General features: G+C 50.0%; 1 protein-coding gene across 1 annotated transcript in view; it reads left to right on the forward strand.

Moving 5' to 3' along the window:
- Akt2 (AKT serine/threonine kinase 2) overlaps nt 1–18,679 on the forward strand; it is a 50,094-nt gene that overhangs the window by 22,498 nt on the left and 8,917 nt on the right. The window contains exons 3-6 of the mRNA XM_028781595.1: nt 4,041–4,169; nt 6,047–6,158; nt 16,460–16,613; nt 16,973–17,104. Coding sequence (XP_028637428.1) covers nt 4,041–4,169; nt 6,047–6,158; nt 16,460–16,613; nt 16,973–17,104 — 527 coding nt within the window. The remainder of the gene's footprint in view (nt 1–4,040; nt 4,170–6,046; nt 6,159–16,459; nt 16,614–16,972; nt 17,105–18,679) is intronic.

Here is an 18,679-nt window from a genome sequence, read left to right on the forward strand (position 1 = left end):
AAAAACAAACAAAACCCTTATTTTTATATGTATTTTGGCTGCATGCATGTCTGTGTGCCACTCACGTGCAGTGCCCACAGACTCCCCTGGGACTGGAGTTTCAGACCGTTGTGATGCCCTGTGATGCTGGGAGTCCAGCTGGCTTCTCTGGTAAGAGCAGCCAGTGATCTTCATTGCTGAGCCATCTCTCTAGCCCTCCAAAATTGTGTGTGTATGTGTTTACACTTTCTCTGTGTTGCCCTGGCTACCTACCTACACACACACACACACACACACACACACACACACACTTTTTAAATGTATTTTGCCTGCATGAATAGAAGTGCACCATTGTGTGCTTGGTGTCCACAGAAGCCAGAAGAGTGTGCTGAATCCTAAGAACTGGAGTTACTGCTGGTTTTATTTCTCCATGTGAGTGCTGGGAACTGAACCCAAGTCCTGCAGAAGCAACCAGTTTTAACTGCCGAACCTTTTTGGTTTGTTTGTTGTATGGAAACCTTCTTGACTTGTGTGGTGTTAACATAATCTGTTAGCTCTCATAGTTATTTTGGGGATTTGTTTTTGTGCATTTGTTTTTATTTTCCTCCCCCTTCCCTTCTCCTTCTTGTTCCAGCCCCTCTCACTCAGGCCCCCACTGGCTTCTCTATGTAAGTAGCTGTCTTCAGACACCCATATGAGGGCATCAGATCTCATTACAGATGGTTGTGAGCCACCATGTGGTTTCTGGGATTTGAACTCAGGACCTCTGGAAGAGCAGATGGTGCTCTTAACTGCTGAGCTACCTCTCCAGCCCTGTTGTTTGTTTTTAAAACCAGATCTCTCATTATGCAGTCCAGGCTTGCCTGGACCTCACACTGTAGCCCAGGATGACCTTGAACTCTAGGGAGATGTAGACAGTCACACCCAGCTTTCTTTGCTTTTGAAGTAAGGCCTTGTTAATGTAGCCCTGATTAATCTGTAATGCTTGGTCCTCTTACTGCCTTAGCCACTCCTGCTCAGTGGTACACCGCCATCTGGCTTTGAGCTCATGGTGATCCACCTGTCTCAGCCTCCTCTGTGCTGGGCTTACAGGTTTATTCTGTGCTGGGCTTACAGGTTTATACAGCTATACCTAGTCAGCCTGCCTGCCTGCCTGCCTTTTTTCCTTCCCCTCTCTGTCATCCTCCTGTTTCTCCCATTGTTGCTGTTTGCATCTTGCTCTGTTGCCTAAGCTAGCCTGAATACTTGCCTCACACAAGTCTCCTACCGCAGCGTTTAGTAGCTGGGACTATAGAGTCATGTACCACCATGTTTGGCTTTTTTTTCATCTCACATTCTCAGTAAGCCAGAGTTATCCATGAACTTCCTGTGAGGTTGAAGATAATAGTGCCCTGCTGTTCGTCCTGCTTCCATCTCCCACGGCTGGACTGTGTAGTGCTGAGGACGGCACCCAGGCTTCTTACATTCTAGACGTGCTGTACCAGCCGGGCTACGTCCCAGCTTTGTGTGGATTCTTCTGTGGGTTTTACTACATAGGATCTTGTTTCCTGCAAATAAAGATCATTTCAGTACTTCTTCCTTTTCAGTGTGGATGCCTTTTATATTTTTGGTCAAAAAAAAAAAAGGTGATTGACCTTAGACCTAAGTGACAGTTCAACTACTTTGTAGACTGGAGCGTCAGTCCATCGTGAGCAGATAGTAAGTTTGCTTAACATTGGTAAAAGCAGACATCCTCGTATTGTTCCTGACTCAGGGACCTGCAGTCTCTGCTTCGGGACAGTGACAGCTGCATAGGCTTTCCCCCCTTTGTCATGTTGGTCCATTCTGTTCCCAGGGCGTTGAATCCGCTGTGGCGATGGGTGCGCTGTGCTCCGTCAGATACCTCCTCTGTCAGTCAAAGAGGCTGAGCTGCTTTACTATACTGACTTATCTTTATATCTAATAAGCCGACTTGATAGGGAGTCCATCCGCTTAGGCTCCTTTCCGTGTGTAGACCTTTTGAGGTGGGGGCAGGGAGCAGGTTGGTGTGTCCACTGAATCCAGGAACCTTTCCTTTAGCTTCTTTCTTTCTCTGATCATCTTCTTGCACCCGGTTCAGGAAGCTGGCTTTTAGAGTGCATCACATGCTCAATACCCACATTAATTCTCCCGGCAACCCTCCTGCCCTGAGCTTGCTTGTTTGTAGCAGTGCCCACAGCATGCTGGGTGCCATTGTAGACTCTTCCAGTTTTGCCATGGTAACTTTTGTGAGCTGTTCCTCTGTGAGTACTATCCATCCCTTTGATGTCTACACTACTGCACTTCTTGTATATTCCCATATACGTGGCCAAGGGAGAGACTCTGCATTTCCTGAAAGGCCTGGAGAGCGACTCTTGGTGCCTCCCAGCTTTTCCTTTCCTTTGTGATTGACATTTAGCAAATGACTGGAAGACAGAGGCTCCAGCTGGTAGCCGAAGTGTATATTTACTTGGTCATAGTGTACAGTTTTCCTCTTTCTACAGAAACAAGCTATCCCTGGGGTGTGCAGGCTGACCTCAGATTCCTGCTTCTGCCATCTCAGTATAGCCATTATTACAATCAGTTTTAGACTAATGGTCTCACTCTAGACTAGGCTGCCCTGGAGTTCCCTATGTAGCCCAGGGTAGCCCTGGAACTTTGAGCAATCTTTTCTGCCTCAGCTTGCCTAGTGCTGGGATTGCAACTGTGAGTTTTCACAGCTGGCTTCTGTTCTAAAAGCACCGTTCTCACATTGGCTCTCACAGTCCCGTCTCCAGGCAATCCAGGCAATCTCTGATCCACGTTTCATCTTCATAGAGTTAGCTATTCTGGACATTTTATATAAATGGGCAGAGATAGATAGATAGATAGATAGATAGATAGATAGATAGATAGATAGATAGATAGATAGATAGATGATAGATAGATAGAGATGATAGATGGATGGATGGAGAGAGAGAGAGAGAGGTTCTCATCATTTTAGGAAAACATGTCATAAATTAGAAGCATGGCACTCCTAAGTTCCATGAGCATCATAGTGTAGCCACCCTGGAATGGAAGACTTTTGGTTGTGTCCTCTTGAAGTTACAGGGTTGACTGAAAGTCTCAGACTTTAGAGAATCCTGCTGAATACTACCAGCCTGGCAAAAGAAAAAAACTCAAAGTGTGAACTATGCTTTTTTGCAGAATGCCTGTCACTTTCACAGTCATGTAGTTGAAATATTGAAAGTCAGAATGGCCCTCAGTGTGTGCTCCTTTGTGATTGACTTCTTTGCTTCAGGCAGAAGTGATGGTTCAGCTACTCCACAGAATGGAGCAGCAGGCTGACATTTCTTATTCTGACCAAATAGTAGCCCATCATTGTAGGCATAAATTATTTGCAACCTACTTTTAATAGCGGCTCTCCTTTGGCCCACCACCCAGCAGAGGCCGTGGAAGAAAAAAGTTACTAGGATATGGGGGAAGTGGACCTGCTCAGGATTAGTTCTTTGGGGCTGAGCTCGATCTTCTTTATCAGGAGTTCAGTCTCCTAACAAACACCAAATGCGACTGATCGTATTTCTGCAGACAGTCCTCTAGGCAGGCAGGCAGCAGACATGAACCAGCAGTCACAGTCCAGTCCTTTCAGCAAGCAGACACCAGGCAGCCATAGTTGAATCCTGAAGAAACTACCCGGCTCATCAACAGCCCTAAGGCAAGGCAGTGGAAGCAGCAAGCTGCCGCAGGACCTCACGAGCAGTTCGTGTTTTGAACCCCAGGCATCCCTTAGGACAGTCCATATTGGCACGGATAGCTTGCTACTGCCATATATACTAAGGTGGTGTGGCCCCGGGGGACTGTTGCAGGTGACTTCCTGCCAAGCATGACCTGTGGGTCACTTGGGCCCAGTGCAGTGAGTGCCCCAGCCTGCGTCAGCAGGTGCCACCTCCAAGGTTCCCTTGGGAGAGCCTCATCTACCTCTTCCCAATGTAGTTCCCTTGTGAGTCATTGTCACCCTGGACTGCCTGCCTGCTGGGATACTGTTTAACTTTGCCTTGACCTTTTCTCCTCCTGCCTTGTTTCAGGTGAATACATCAAGACTTGGAGGCCCCGGTACTTCCTTCTGAAGAGTGATGGATCTTTCATTGGTTATAAGGAGAGACCCGAGGCCCCTGACCAGACCTTACCCCCTCTGAACAATTTCTCTGTAGCAGGTGTGTTTCAGGGCCAGCAGGCTGGAGTTCCACAGCTCACGGCATTGCTGGCAGGTGTTTGGGACACATGGGACACAATGGACACAGTTATGCTTGAGTGGGAACCTGTCTTAGGCCTTTCACCCTCAGATCTGACTTCTGTCCTTTCTTGCTGTTGCTCTTTGTCAGTGGGTGTTTCCTTTCTGGGGATAGTGAGAAGTCCTCCCCCTTCTTGGCCCTGTGGTTCTAGCTGGTGTCCTGTCTGCTCTATCAACAACAGTCTCCCTCCTCTCTCTGTCCCTCTAGCCAAATCGATATTAGCATCTGACTTAGCTGCTCCAGGGCTTACCATATGCCCTCAGTTCCCTCTGTGGGATCTAACCTGGTGTTTTCTCTGTGTGTATGTGTGGTTTTTGAGGTAGGGTCTTGATGTAGCCCTGGCTGTCATGGAACTCACTCTGTAGACCAGGCTGGCCTCAAACTCATGGAGATCTGGCTGCCTCTGTTTCCTGACTGCTGGAATTAAAGGTGTGAGCCACCACTGCCCTGGTATTTTTTTGACCAGCCTGACAGGCCCAGTAATCCCCTTGTGCTCTTGTCTCTTCTCTACTGTGAGCCCAATGCCGTATTCTTATCCTAGCTGCTGAGAGTGTTTCATAGATGACCTGTGCCTGTTACCCCAGAGTCCATTTCCTCTGAGGGCCTTGCTGCGGCTTCTGCTTCACCTTCTGGCTTTGCAGTCTCTGGAGCGCAGCCTCGTGCCCAGCCCTTCTGCAGAAAGCCTTTTTCTGGCAGCTCTCTTCCTGTGCCCATGGCCCTGCCGCCTCTGCTACCTGCTCCAGCTTCTGAATTGATCGGCTAGCCCAGCTCTAGCAGCGTCTTGAAAATTTTTCCGTGGGTAGCCTCAAGGACCCCCCGTCCTCACCATATCCCAAACTGACTTTCCTGTCCCTTGCCCGCCATCTTCTCTTTCTCCTGTCTCCATCTGAGGCAATCCTGTTTAAGCCTAGATCTCAGGCCGTGACCTGGGTCTGGCTCTAGATGCCTCTCTCTGCCCGGTATCCCAGTGCCCTTCCCTCCCCAGCTCTGCCCTGCTCTGGTGTAGCCCATTAGCCTTGGTTAACTCTCTGTGCTGTCTCTGGCCTTCAGCAAGAATCACCTGTCTCAGTCTCTACACATCCCTTCCATGACCCCAAGGACAGAGACTGGACTCCTCAGTGTGGTTTCCAGGGTTCTGCCTGGCCTGCTTGACGCACCTCTCTAGATCTGAGGCTTCTTTCTCCTGTTGCCGGCCTTGCACATACCACTGTGTTTTATTAACTTGTTCCCCTTACCTTCTGGGTTAGATAACGTCTCTGTCTTTTCCTGTCTGGTCATGAATCCTGAGTTGTTGCTGCCCGCTTGACCTTCAACACATGGTGGACTTCTGTATTTGGCAGGCTGAGGCAGCCAGAAATGCCTTTCTGGACTGCAGAGTGAGTTCAAGGACAACCTGAATGACTTAGTATATGACCCTGTTTCACAAGAAGAAGTAAGCTAGAGCCCTCGCTCAGTGGCAGAGCCTTTGTCTGTTATGAACTAAACCCTGAGTTTCATCTCTGGAACCGTGGGAATGGGCTGAAACCAAGAAAGTAAGAATCGTGTGGAGGAGGAGCTGGTGAAAGCCTCGTTGTCACTTGTGCCCCATCTGTGTAGTCCTTCCCACAGCTTGGGGTTTCTTTGTGTCCTTGAAGAGCAGGTGGAGACTGTGGCATCCTGTACCCTCGAGGACAGGGCCAGGACTATCTCAGTTTCTGGCATCATCTTGTATAGGGGTTGGTAAACAAAAGATGGCGTGGTGAACTTGGTCTGTAGTCAGAAGGACCATCCCCTCACTCTTTTCTTGCCTGTACCCACAGAATGCCAGCTGATGAAGACTGAGAGGCCACGACCCAACACCTTTGTCATACGCTGCCTGCAGTGGACCACAGTCATCGAGAGGACCTTCCATGTAGACTCTCCAGATGAGAGGTGAGTCTGTGCTCTGTGTGGCTGTCCTGAGAGTGGAGGACAGCCCTGGTATGAAGGGGGGGTGGTGGACAGAATCCTTTGGCCTGCTAGTCTCCTTGTTTTTTTTTAAAGATTTCTTTGAAAGATTTATGTATGTATGTATGTATGTATGTTACGCATATGAGTACACTGTTGCTCTGAGGACATCGGATCCCGTTGCAGATGGTCGTGAGCCACCATGTGGGTGCTGGGAATTGAACTCAGGACCTCTGGAAGAGCAGTCCATGCTCTTAACCGCTGAGCCACCTCTCCAGCCCCTGGGATGCTATGCTTTACCTGGAGCCTTTCTGGCTTGGGGTCTTTCCAACTGGAACTGAGAAGAGCTGGGATGCTTGGTTTAAAGACACCGTTCACCCCACCCCCTTATATCTTCAGACTTGGGGAACCTATCAGAGTCTTGAGAAGAAATGGAGTTCTTCCTGCTCATGACCCTGAGACTTGCCAGCCGTATTCCACAGAAGCACTTTCAGTGATTCTAGGGCACTGGTCCAGGGAGTCAATTACAAAGACCAGTGTGGGGGCCAGAGAGGAAGCTCACCTCTCAAAAGTCTAGCCTAGAGTGCACAAGGCTGTGGCTTCAGGCCTCCAGTGCTACGTAAGCATGGCACGGTAACACATCCCTGTAACCCTGTCACTAGGGAGGTGGAGACAAGAGATTTGCCCTTGGCTATTAAGTTCAAGGCCAGCATGGCATACCTGAAACCTTGTCTTGCAAAAAGGAATTTGAGCCTAGTGTAGTGGTGTATGCTTGTGATCTCAGTACTTGGGAGAGAATAGCAATGGCCACCTCCTCTCCGTGCCCTAACCCCCGAACCCCAAACCCTGCAGCTTGCAGTTTCTCTGTTCCTGTCTTAGGATTTCTATTGCTGTGAAGAGACACCATGACCACAGCAATTCTTATCCAGGAAAACATTTCATTGGGGCCGGCTTACCAGTTCAGAGGTCTAGACCGTTATCATCATGGCAGGAAGCGTGGCAGCCTGCAGGCAGGCAGGCGCAGGAGAAGGAGATGAGGGTTCTGCATCTTGATCCACAGGCAGCAGAAGTGTAGACGGGGCCGAGCTTGAGCATAGGAGACCGCAAAGCCCGCCTCTGCAGTGACACACTTCCTCCAGTAAGGCTACACCTCCTCCAACAAAGCCACGCCTCCTAATAGTGCCTCTCTCATGGGCCAAGCATTTTAGTACAGGAATCTATGGGGGACATTCCTACTCAAACCAGCACAGTGCCCTTGAAGAGCAAGTGGAGACTGGGCACCCAGTGTCCCAGAGGCCGAGCTGCAGCTCTCTGACCTTACTGCCTTCACTGAACGGTATGTTTGGGAACCTTTCTAACTGAGGAGAGCAGTGGTCGCTCCGCTGTGCTCTTTCTATTGTAGCAGCAGCACACGGGCGCCCCCAAGTTACTCAGCAAGTTCTAGGGTGATGTGTTTCCAGCCTTGAGCTCATATAGGAAGTGTGGCTGGGAAACACAACATGTATGCCTTTGGCTTCTGTTCTAATACATAGGATGCACTCTTAGGGGTAAGACTGAGGCTCACAGGAGTCCACATTTTTAATACTGAGAGGTTTTCTGTCAGGCATGTCTAAAAGTACCCCCATAACCTTATGTTGTCAAATGCTTCAGTTCTCAGTTGTCTGAGCAGGAGTAGGTTTCGTTTGTATGTGGATGAGTTTGCCCTTGAGGAGGTTCTTTTTTCTGAACTGTCCAACGATTTCTCTCTCTACCCTACTGGAGCTGGACTGCTGTTCTCACTGATGTCTCTGTGTGGTAGACACTTCTTCCTAGTGTGGACAGTGTTCTTCCTCCTACTCCGTCCTCTTGAACTTTGCTTTGAGGACCACTCCTCTGGCTCGTCCACAAGGCAGACCCTCTGCTGTCCCTATGGGAACTCTGAAGAAGGCTGGCCTGGGCCTGCTTAGCTTGGCTGTGGAGAAAGAGAATGTTCACTTTCCTTACCCACCCTCACCTTTTTTAATGGGAACTTGTGTTGCCCAGATTGGCCTTGAACTGGTATGTAGCCAAGGCTGGTCATCAGCTTTTGATCCTCTTCCTCTGCCTCCCAAGTGTTTGCAGCTGTCCCTCTTGGACAGTACTGTCCTAGAGCCTGCATAAAACGATATCACAAGATGCTACCACGATCTATACTGAAATTATTGTTGCATATCTCCCCAAGTTAAAAATATATTTGTCTCACCACAGGGAACTGAATTCTCATCTCAGGCCAGCTGAGGTGTAACCCAGTTGAAAACTGGAGACCAGATATGGACCACCAGCAAAAGGAGACCTGGGCCGATAGATGCTAGTTCATGGGTGTTGGGGGAGCTTGAAGGATGGCTAAGACCTTGCTTGGATCTTGAAATAGGAAAGAGAACAGTCCGGGAAATGGACTCAACAGAATATGCAGAGACCTGGAGGTGAAGCAACTCCTGTGTCCCAGGGACCTCAAGGAGTCCTGTGTTACCAGAGAATCAAGGGACTGCATTTGGAAGAGGGGAAGCAGAGGCGCTCAAAGCTGGAAGCCTAGCCAAAGCTTTGGCCCTCAGTGGAGATCCTGCAGGGCTTGGCAGGCACTTAATAAACTGGGGTTTGTCACAAGGTTGTTAAGAGATTCAGAGGAGGATAAACAGGAAGCCTCAGGGCCGCAGTACCTGGCACTCACTGGGGCAGGCCTGGGAGAGGCCTAACCACTGCCAGCGAGATCGGATTCCTGCTTTTTACAAGACAACTTGTCCTCAGTAGTGGAGAGATTGGATGGGCCCTGCTAAGACCAGGATGAAAGTCGGGCTTTTTATTCTTTCTGTCCTTGGTACCCTCTGCTGATGGGGAGAAAGCCCCTGGAGTGGCCCTGGCCTAGAGAACAAACCCTGGATTCCAGAGGAAGACACAGCCAGAGACACAGGGCAAGGGGGCAGGCGGCTCAGCTCCTCACTCCAGAGAGAGGGCTGGCGCTGACCTTACTGTGTTGTTCACAGAAGCCTGAGTGTGAGTGTGAGTGTAGGGACTGCAGAAGGGGAGGCAGGAAACACTGCTGAAAAGGTAGTCTAGATGCTGGGACTCACACTGCTGGGCTTCAGGGTCTTTCTTTGCCTTCCCCAGGTAGCTGGGACCAACCAGCCCTTCTTCCAGCCCTTCCCCCTCTACCCTCCAGGTTGTCACTATGTAGACCAGGTGAAACTCATAGAGATGCCTTCTGAATGTTGGGGTTAAAGGTGTGTGCCACCTGTAAGGGGGGGGGTTGTTATTGTAGATATGAGGGAGAACAGCCAGAGGCATCTGGAAGAGTAGTAGACAGGTCAAGGCCAGGAGAAAAGCCAGGAGCAGAAGGGGGTGCTGCATGGCAGGGGGTGGGGGGTGAGTAGCACAAAAGAGCACAAAGAAAACGTTGGACCAGCAAGGTGAAGAGAAGAGAGGAGAACAAGGTAGTAGCTGAAAGAGCAAGTTTAGGAGAAATGGTAGCTTTTGGGAGCCTGTGAGCTGGGAGAGTTTAGGGTGGAGAGGAGGTGAGAAGAGCTAGCCTGGACTCTGAAGTATATAACAGGTGCTTGTGGTACTGAGGGAGCCCTGAGGTCAGCGTGCCATTTGGTACGCCAGTAGGTACCGCAGATAGCCATTTGTCTCTTCTGACTTTTGGAATGTGGATAATTGGAGCTTCCTTTGGATTTGACGCATGCCCAGCACAGTGTGTTCTGATGGAGAGACGTTTTGAGGACACTCAGGAACCACCTCGACTCTACAGCTCAGCCCTTACCACTCACATCTAGAGAGAGGGGAGAGGGGGGAGGAGGGAGGGAGGGAGGGAGGGGGCGTGGTGTGCATGTGGAGGTCAGAGATTATCTTGGAAGGAGAGCAGGCTCCATGGTTTGAATCCGGTTTTCAGATCTAAAGGGAAGTACCTTCACCTCTGAGCCGCCTTGCTGCCTTTCTTTTATAGTATTTAAAGGCAGATTTTGAGTTTCTGCTCATACTTCACTCAGCCATCTACTAATACCTCTCTGAATTTTTAAAATTCAGAATGCCACTGTCGTGCTGGAGGTGATTGTACAGGATGCTCATCCCTAATCTGAAGTCCAGAGTTCTCAAAAGTTGAGGACACTGTGTCCTCATGGTGCTCAGAATGCTTCAGATCTTGGAACAGCCTCCTTGTTCCTCACCCTCCCCACGTGTAGAATAAGATTGAGACGGCCAGGCTGGTGGGAGGCTGACAGGCTGCTTTACCAGCACTCAGAGTGTGACATTTGCTGTCCCTGCAATGGGAGGTGTTTAGCCAGACAATAAAGAACTCCAAGCTAGGGGCTGGAGAGGTGGCTCAGCGGTTAAGAGCACTGACTGCTCTTCCAGAGGTCCTGAGTTCAATTCCCAGCAACCACATGGTAGCTCACAACCATCTGTAATGGGATAAGATGCCTTCTTCTGGTTTGTCTTACAAAAGCATAAAAGAGATAAATCTTAAAAAAAAAAAAAAAAGCCTCAGAGCTAGAAGTCACTTCTGGTCCCAAGACAGTAATTAATACGTATGCATGAACCCTCTGTAAATCCATGCATACTTGTGAGTTTTTCTTGTTTAGTTCAGTGTGTGTATGTGTGTGTATGTACATGTGTGTGTGTACGTGCACATGGTACACTCTAGAGTGCCTGCTTCCAGTTTCTACTGTGTAAGACAGTAACTCTCACTGAACCTGCAGCCTGCTGTTTCTGCTCAACTGACTAACCCAGCGAGCCCCAGGCTCCTCCTGTCTCTGTCCCTTGATTCTGTAACCCTCTGTTCCTGGTACAGGTGCCTGGCTTTTGATGACAGTGCTGGGTATCTGCACTCAGGTTCTTGTGCTTACACAGCAAGTATGTCACCTACCAAGCCCTCCCCTCAGCCTTGACAATGTTATTGTAAACGTGGATTCACTCTGGGCACACACTGCATCTTTGCCTTATTCTAACATCGTTCTCCCTTGTCTCCATTTTTTTTCCCCTCAAGACAATGATATTCTTGACGAAACAAGCTAGATGCTTTGTTTACTACCTCATGTTCTGAATGGTTCTTCTTACGCCCTTTATTTCCCTGTGCTTCTGTTTGTCCTATAAACAGAAGTCAGGGCTTCAGTAGGGTTGGCAACTATAGCCCTGCTTACTGATTGGGCAAATCAAATTGTGCTGGAGTGTGGCCAGTCTCTTGTATATGAGGTGTCTGTGGTGCTTTGGCTCCAGCACAGCAGGGTTTAATAGACGAATGAAGCACATGACTAGAAAAGCCTGGAATCAAACTCCCCACGCCTTCCTAGAGCTTGTAGCCCCCTGGTCTCGGAGAGGGTCAGCAGTGTACCAGATGAGTGTGCTCCTCATTACTGAGTCTATTTTCAGTCACAGCAGGACCTGCAGTTTCTGAAGGAGACAGATGTCTGGCGAAGGTGCGTTGTTGAGAGCCACATGGTCCGAGCCTGGCTCACAACTCCCCAGCTAGGGCAGTGTGCTAGCCTGAGTAAGCAGAACTTCTCAGATGTCTCTCCCCAGGCTCCAGAAGCCAGGTGAAGGATGAAGAGGTTCAGGAAAGTACCATTCATGGGGAGCTGTGCTCCTAGGCAAGGCAGGAAGGCCTGGTTCATCTGTGTTGCCTTCTCTGCTTGTTAGCGTGTCAGTGGGCATCTGTCAGCCTCTGTGTCCCTCATTCTTTCCATTATAAAAGGAGATGCCCAGGCCGATGCAGCCACGGGCTCCTTTACAGGGAATGTCACAGTAGCTGTCTCTGTAATGGGAGGGCCAGTGGTGGTGTTTAGTGAGCAAGTCTTTTCTGGAAAGTGGCCTCAATCACAGCTTCCCAGGGGAGGTGTCCTTTGCTTTACTCCAGGGCTCTGTGAGTGGTGTCCTTTGGTCTGTGAACATTCCCAAGGGTGTATTATCCTTTTATCCTCCTGAGCCCCAGCGAGGAATTGAGGCCTGGGCTGTCATCAGCTTCTTTCACATAGATACTTGGGTCCCTGGCATGGGGGGGAATGGCTGTGTGACACCCACCAGCCAGGGGTGACTCTGTGACTGTGGAACTGCTATTGACCACTGCTATTTTTCTTATACCGCCTATTGGCTGGAAAGGGCCTGGTGTCCCTGGGTCTTCTTCAGGAGAGGGAAGGCACTGAAGTGCCAGCTTTGGGTGGGGGCACCCTCTGCCCCAGACACCATGTTGCAAACCCTTGAGGAGTGTTCTGGACCAAGGCCCTCACTTTTTCTCTAGAATTCTGAGTGCTGCAACCTTGTAACTTTGGTCCAGTTGGAAACAGATTGGTGGCTGGTCAGGAGGTGGGAGAGCCTATTACCACAGCCTGCCTCCTGGTGCAGACTCTTGTGCTCTAACCAGGTGTGTGCACTGGATCAGGCCCCGCCCATGTCCTCACACCTTCCTGAGGCCAGGGCCTTGTGGACTGGAGCTGTGAGGGCCGGAGGGAGAGGTGGAAGGGACGAACATGTGGAGTAGACACTGTCCCGGCTGGTGTGAAAGTCTCACCAGAAGCAGCCCTTTGAGTTGTATTCTATCTTCCTGTCAGCAAGGGCAATAACCCCATGTGCAGCTTGCTCTGTGCAGCTTGCTCTGCCGTCTATGTTGCCTATGACAAAACTCTGTGTATGACAGTCTCTTATGTATTCATACTGCTTAGATGTGTGATTTTTAGTCCACCATCATAATACTAAATTGTACTTAAAAACATTTTTTGGTCAGGTATGGGAGTACATACCTTTAACCCAGCACCTGGCAGGCAGAGGTATGCAGATCTCTCTGATTTTGAGGCCTGTTAGAAAGTTCCAGGGTAGCCGGGGCTACATAGTGAAACCTGTCTCAAAAAACAAAAAAAAAAAACAAAAAAACCAAACTTTTTAAAAATTACATTTAAGCACACATCCACCATAGCACATGTGTGGGTATTGGAGGGTAGCTTACAGGAGGAAGTCTCTCTCCTTCCCTGTATGAGTCCTAGTTTGAAATCAAGGAGGCAGGCTTGATGGCAGGAGCCTTTACCCTTTGAGCCATCTTGCCAGTTTAAGTCAGCGTTTTAAAACAAACATGTGGGCTGGAGAGATGGCTCAGTGGTTAAGAGCACTGACTGCACTTCCAGAGGTCCTGAGTTCAAATCCCAGCAACCTCATGGTAGCTCACAACCATCTGTAATGAGATCTGATGCCCTCTTCTGGTGTGTCTGAAGACAGCTATAGTGTACTCATATATAATAAATAAATAAATCTTTAAAAAACAACAACAACAACAAACATGTATACAACTATGGTCATATAAAGCAGACTACAGCATGTGTCGTCCTCATCGTCATTGCTGTCCCCCACCCTCCAAGTCCTGTGTTTTGGAAGACAAGAATATAATACAGGGACTGGGTCTGAGGCTGTGACTTATCCAAGGAGGGTACAGGTTAAAACCAAGTGAGACAAGCTCACTCGAGACATCCGCTCAGGAAGGGAAGAGGCTAGCACTGCCCTGCCCGGGTGTGCACTGGCCTCGATGTGGGGAGTTCTGGGGCCATGGGGACCTTTTATACCGACCAAGCACCCAAACAGACTCTGGGGCATGTCCCATTAAGAGCGGGAAGAAGCAGGAGCAGGACAGTGGGCTTTAATCTCGGCACTTAGGAGGCAGAGACAAGTGGATCTCTGTGAGTTTGAGGCCAGCCTGGTCTACAGAGTGAGTTCCAGGACAGCCAGGGCTACACAGAGAACCCTACCTCAAAAAACAAAAGAAGAGTTCTAGGATCCATAGCAAGACTGCATCTCAAAAAACAAAGAGCATATGTTAGCCTCTGTCTTGAAGGGTTTGAGGGGGCCTCTGGTCTCTTGGGTGGGGAGGAGCAGTGTGCCAAAACTTGTCTGTGCACCTTGTCTCACAGAGCATGGTGTGAAAGTCACATGTCTCTTACAAAGTGTAATTCACAGGTAAAAGGCAGCTACCTCCTGACAGTACTAGGAACCCCACAGCTTTGCTTCTGCTTGCTTCAGCAAGCCTGGGGCTGAGCAGGAACTTTCTTTCTTGCCCAGTGGCCCTGGGGAAGGCCACAGGTCATTTGAGAGTCCAGTGACCAGGCTTGGAGCAAACTTGATGAGTTTTTCTTGCATCTGGGCTTGTTGTTTGTGCCTTGGGCGTGCCAGACAAGTCCTCTGCCACTGAGCCGCAGCCCATCACCGTCCCAAGTGACTGTTTATGTAACCTGAGTCTGTTTAGGCTTTTGTGATGTGGGGAGGGGAGTGGGTGTCCTGCGTTTATCAGTCTGTCTCCTGGACCTCTGCTTCCCAGTTCCCCATCCAGGGTCAACCAGGGTCAACCAGGGCTCCAGGGTCGTTCTCCCCACCAGCTACTGCAGGGAGGTTTGTGCCTTCTGAGCCCTGTGTGAGGAGACCATTGTCTAACTCTGAGCCTGACCCCTACACTGCTGGACACTTGTTTCTTCCTGTAGGGTATTTTAGGTCATCCTGAATCTGTGTAGACCTATCTCAGTCTTTGAGCTGCACATATGAGCATCTCACCACATACGCTCTCGTGCCTGTTCTGTGCCCACCCCAGCTCTGAATAATGATACGGAGACTTACTATGTTTATTATAAGCTTTAGGCACTGTAGCTGGGCAGATTCTCAGCCGGTCTAACCTAAGAACACTGACCTAGCCTACTTCCCATCACATGGCACATTACCTGCCCATCTAGTCCCATCCTGGCACCTGCTTCTTCATCATGTCCGATGGCCACCCTCACATCTGGTTCCTACCTGAAACCCTTTCTGTCAGCCCAGAAGCCCTGCCTTAACTCTCCAGCCCAGCTGCTAGCCGTTTAGCTGTTTATTTGACCAATCATAAGGTGACAGAAAACAGTGTTTATAAAATACCAAGGCAGGACATGCTTCACCAAAGCATAATACCGAAGTCCAGAAGTCCAGCCTATAGCCAGACCTCTGCGGGCACAGAAGTCAGCATTTGATAGTATAAGGATAATTTTTATACAGTGTACAAAAACATTATTCCAACATACCACCTTATGGAAGACATTCCATTGTAGATAATACCAGGAAATGACAGTACCCTGTTGGATTAAGATGAGTTGTTTACTGTGAGGCCTGTGTCCCAGCTGTGTCAGTTTGCACTCTAGGACGCATCATGGCTCTCCCTGGTACCCATGGAAACAGCAGAGCAGCCTAGCAGGGTGGGATTGGTTCCTCTTTGTGTGACTTTGCCAGCAGTCTTCCTGCTAGCAGAGTGGCAAGACTTGTGCAGGCCCGGGCTGGAGGGGGTCATGAAGCTCTGGGGTCTTCTAGGCTCTTGGCTCTCGCTGAGCTGCCTGCCCTTGGTGAACACGCTTGTGTTAGTGAGCATTGTTTCCCATTGTTCACAGGCCCTTTTCTAGACATACACATGCAAAATACAGAAGTTAATGCCAGACCAAAAATGGAGGATGTGGCAACTGAGTGTTAAGCAGCCACATGCCTACATGTGATCTCTGGTGATTTGTACTACCTCACAGAAAGAATGATCTGCAAAGATCAAGACAGCAGCCGGGCGGTGGTGGCGCACGCCTTTAATCCCAGCACTTGGGAGGCAGAGGCAGGTGGATTTCTGAGTTCGAGAGTTCGAGGCTAGCCTGGTCTACAGAGTGAGTTCCAGGACAGCCAGGGCTACACAGAGAAACTTTGTCTTGAAAAAAAAAAAAAAAAATCAAGACAGCGACTTGTAACCCAGGAAGGCCGGTGCTAGCTCCCGTGTCCTCCAGCCAGCCCCATCCGCTGGCCTGACTTCCGCTCCAGCAGCTTCTCTCCTGCGTGCCTGGCTGGCTGGGTACTGGGGGTGGGGAGTCCTGATGGCCAGCTCTTGCCTCATAAGATCTTTGGCTGCTTTGGCTCTCAAGGCTTCCTTTTCTTTCTGCTCTCTCTTGACAGAGCATCAGCGGCCTGTAAGTCTGAGCTTCCCGCTTGCTCCGAAGCGTTCACGGTAGCTATGGTTGTGACTTCGTAGTCTCAAAGGCCTCAAACAGATGTTCTCCTTCCTCTGATTGTCTCAGTGTCCTGACTTCAAACCTCCCCTTCCCCCCAAGCCAGAGTACCCCAGAAGGGAGACAATCTGTCTTTATGCCGCAGCCTTCTCTGCAGACCAAGCCTGAACAGTTTTAGTCAGGACCTATCAGTTCTGCTAGCCTTGGGTCTCACAAGTGCTGAAGGGTTGGTCATCTGCCCTTTGAGGGCAGTGGGGCTGTGGCTACCAGGAGGAATTCTTAGGACCTGTGTGTGTCCTACAGGGAAGAGTGGATGCGGGCTATCCAGATGGTCGCCAATAGTCTGAAGCAGCGGGGCCCAGGGGACGATGCCATGGATTACAAGTGTGGCTCCCCCAGTGACTCTTCCACGTCTGAGATGATGGAGGTGGCTGTCAACAAGGCACGGGCCAAAGTGGTAAGTGCTGGTGCCAGCGGCCAGGGGCTGGGCTGCAGCAGCCTGTCTGCCTAGGTCTCCACACAAAGTATACACAGATTTAGCAGGGGGTCCTTATGGATGCTGTGGGGGGCTATCCTGTGCCTTTGGGATGAGTGACTGTGCCAGGGTAAACTGCTCTGGGTCTATTAAAGAAGCTGTAAGGCTCAGGCTGGGAGACCCTGGGCCTGCCTGCAGCTTCCGTACAGAGTTGCCTTGTGTCCCCTACCACCTAGAAGCCCTTGAGCTGTAGCATCTTTTGGGTTTCCGCTTGTTACAATTTTGTCCCATGGGTCAAGTGCTAAATACCGAAGGCTGTGCATTCTCCCTACCTGTCACAGACCATGAATGACTTCGATTATCTCAAGCTCCTCGGCAAGGGCACCTTCGGCAAAGTCATTCTAGTTCGGGAGAAGGCCACTGGCCGTTACTACGCCATGAAGATCCTGCGGAAGGAGGTGATCATTGCAAAGGTGGGTCGCTCGGGCTGTGCGGAGCGGAGACAGCCCGCAGGCGCTCACGTCAGACCTGACTGGCTGCACTCGGGCTGTGCGGGGCGGAGACAGCCCGCAGGCGCTCACGTCAGACCTGACTGGCTGCACTTGTGCTTTGTCAAGTCGGGCAGCCTCAGCTCTATAACCAGTGCCCTCGTCAGAGCAGTAGAGTTTGGAAGGCAACAGCAAGAAAACAACACAGAGGGAAAGCTGATTGGTTAACAGTGATTATCTCAGGCTGCCTTTTACAGGGACTAAAAGCAAAGAGACTTTATTATCTCGAGGTCTCCTGTTTCCAGAAAAACTGATCTGTTTGCCCATGTGTTTCTCCTCAGGCCTAGTGCTCTGAAACAGTGACCTGTAATGGGTGAGAAAGAGGCCCAGTGGTAGGTAGGGCTCCTGATTGGTGCGCAAAAGACACATGGCCCCATCCTAGCACTAGGCCTTAAAATGACAACGGCCACCAATTACCGATGTTGCACACCTTTAATCCTACCACTCAGGAGGCAGAGATAGGCAGATTTCTGAGTTCGAGGCCAGCCTGGTCTACAGAGAGATTCCAGGACAGCCAGGGCTACACAGAGAAACCCGGTCTCAAAAAAACAGGAAAAAAAAAAGTGACAATAGCCATCGCTTTTTTAAAGAGTGAGGAGGAACAATGGGGACGGAGCCCAGGGCCTCGTGTTCGCCCCTGCAGGCTCTGTGCTGCTGAGCCAGGGCCATATCCCAGCGTCCTCAGGAGCCGCTGTCTGGTGCTAGACCATGTGTGGGAGCTCTTTCAGGCCTGGGACGTTTGCCCCTGCCATCCGATGCTCTGCCCTTATTTCCCACACATCCTGTCCTGAGTGCCAGCCTCATAGGATCACTGTCTGAGGAGAGAGGCCTGAGCCCCGAGAGCCCTGAACCTCATTCAACAGGTGCCGCTTAGGAACTGAGTTGGGAAGTGTGCTAGTGAGGGAAGCCCAGTGGTGGGAGCTCTCTGGGCTAGTGAGCTCCTGGACCTGATCCCAGCCAAAGCCCTTCTTGTTGTTGGTTTTTTTGTTTTTTTTTTTAAATTTATTTATTTTATTTATGAGTACACTGTAGCTGTCTTCAGACACACCAGAAGAGGGCATTCAATCTCATTACGGATGGTTGTGAGCCACCATGTGGTTGCTGGGATTTTGAACTCAGGACCTCTGGAAGAGCAGTCAGTGCTCTTAACCGCTGAGCCATCTCTCCAGCCCCTTGTTGTTGGTTTTTTAACACACAACTTTTCTCTTTTTCCTTTTTTGGTCTTTTGAGACAGGGTTTCTCTATGTAGCCCTGACTGTCCTGGAACTCACTCTATAGACCAGGCTAGCCTCTAATTCAGAGATCAGAGATCTGCCTGCCTCTTCCTCTTGAGGGCTGGGATTAAAGGTGTGCCCAGCAGAAAGAAAGGTTTTTAATAAGTTTAATAGTAAAATTCTCACACAAAGTGCATGGGATCTCTATCGTAAGAATGGACTGTACTGACTGGACAGTGCTCAGGGTAAGATGGACTGTACTGACTGGACAGTGCTCAGGGTAAGA

The sequence above is a fragment of the Grammomys surdaster genome, unplaced genomic scaffold, assembly GCF_004785775.1.
Source record: "Grammomys surdaster isolate TR1022 unplaced genomic scaffold, NIH_TR_1.0 485, whole genome shotgun sequence".
Classification (NCBI taxonomy): domain Eukaryota; kingdom Metazoa; phylum Chordata; class Mammalia; order Rodentia; family Muridae; genus Grammomys; species Grammomys surdaster.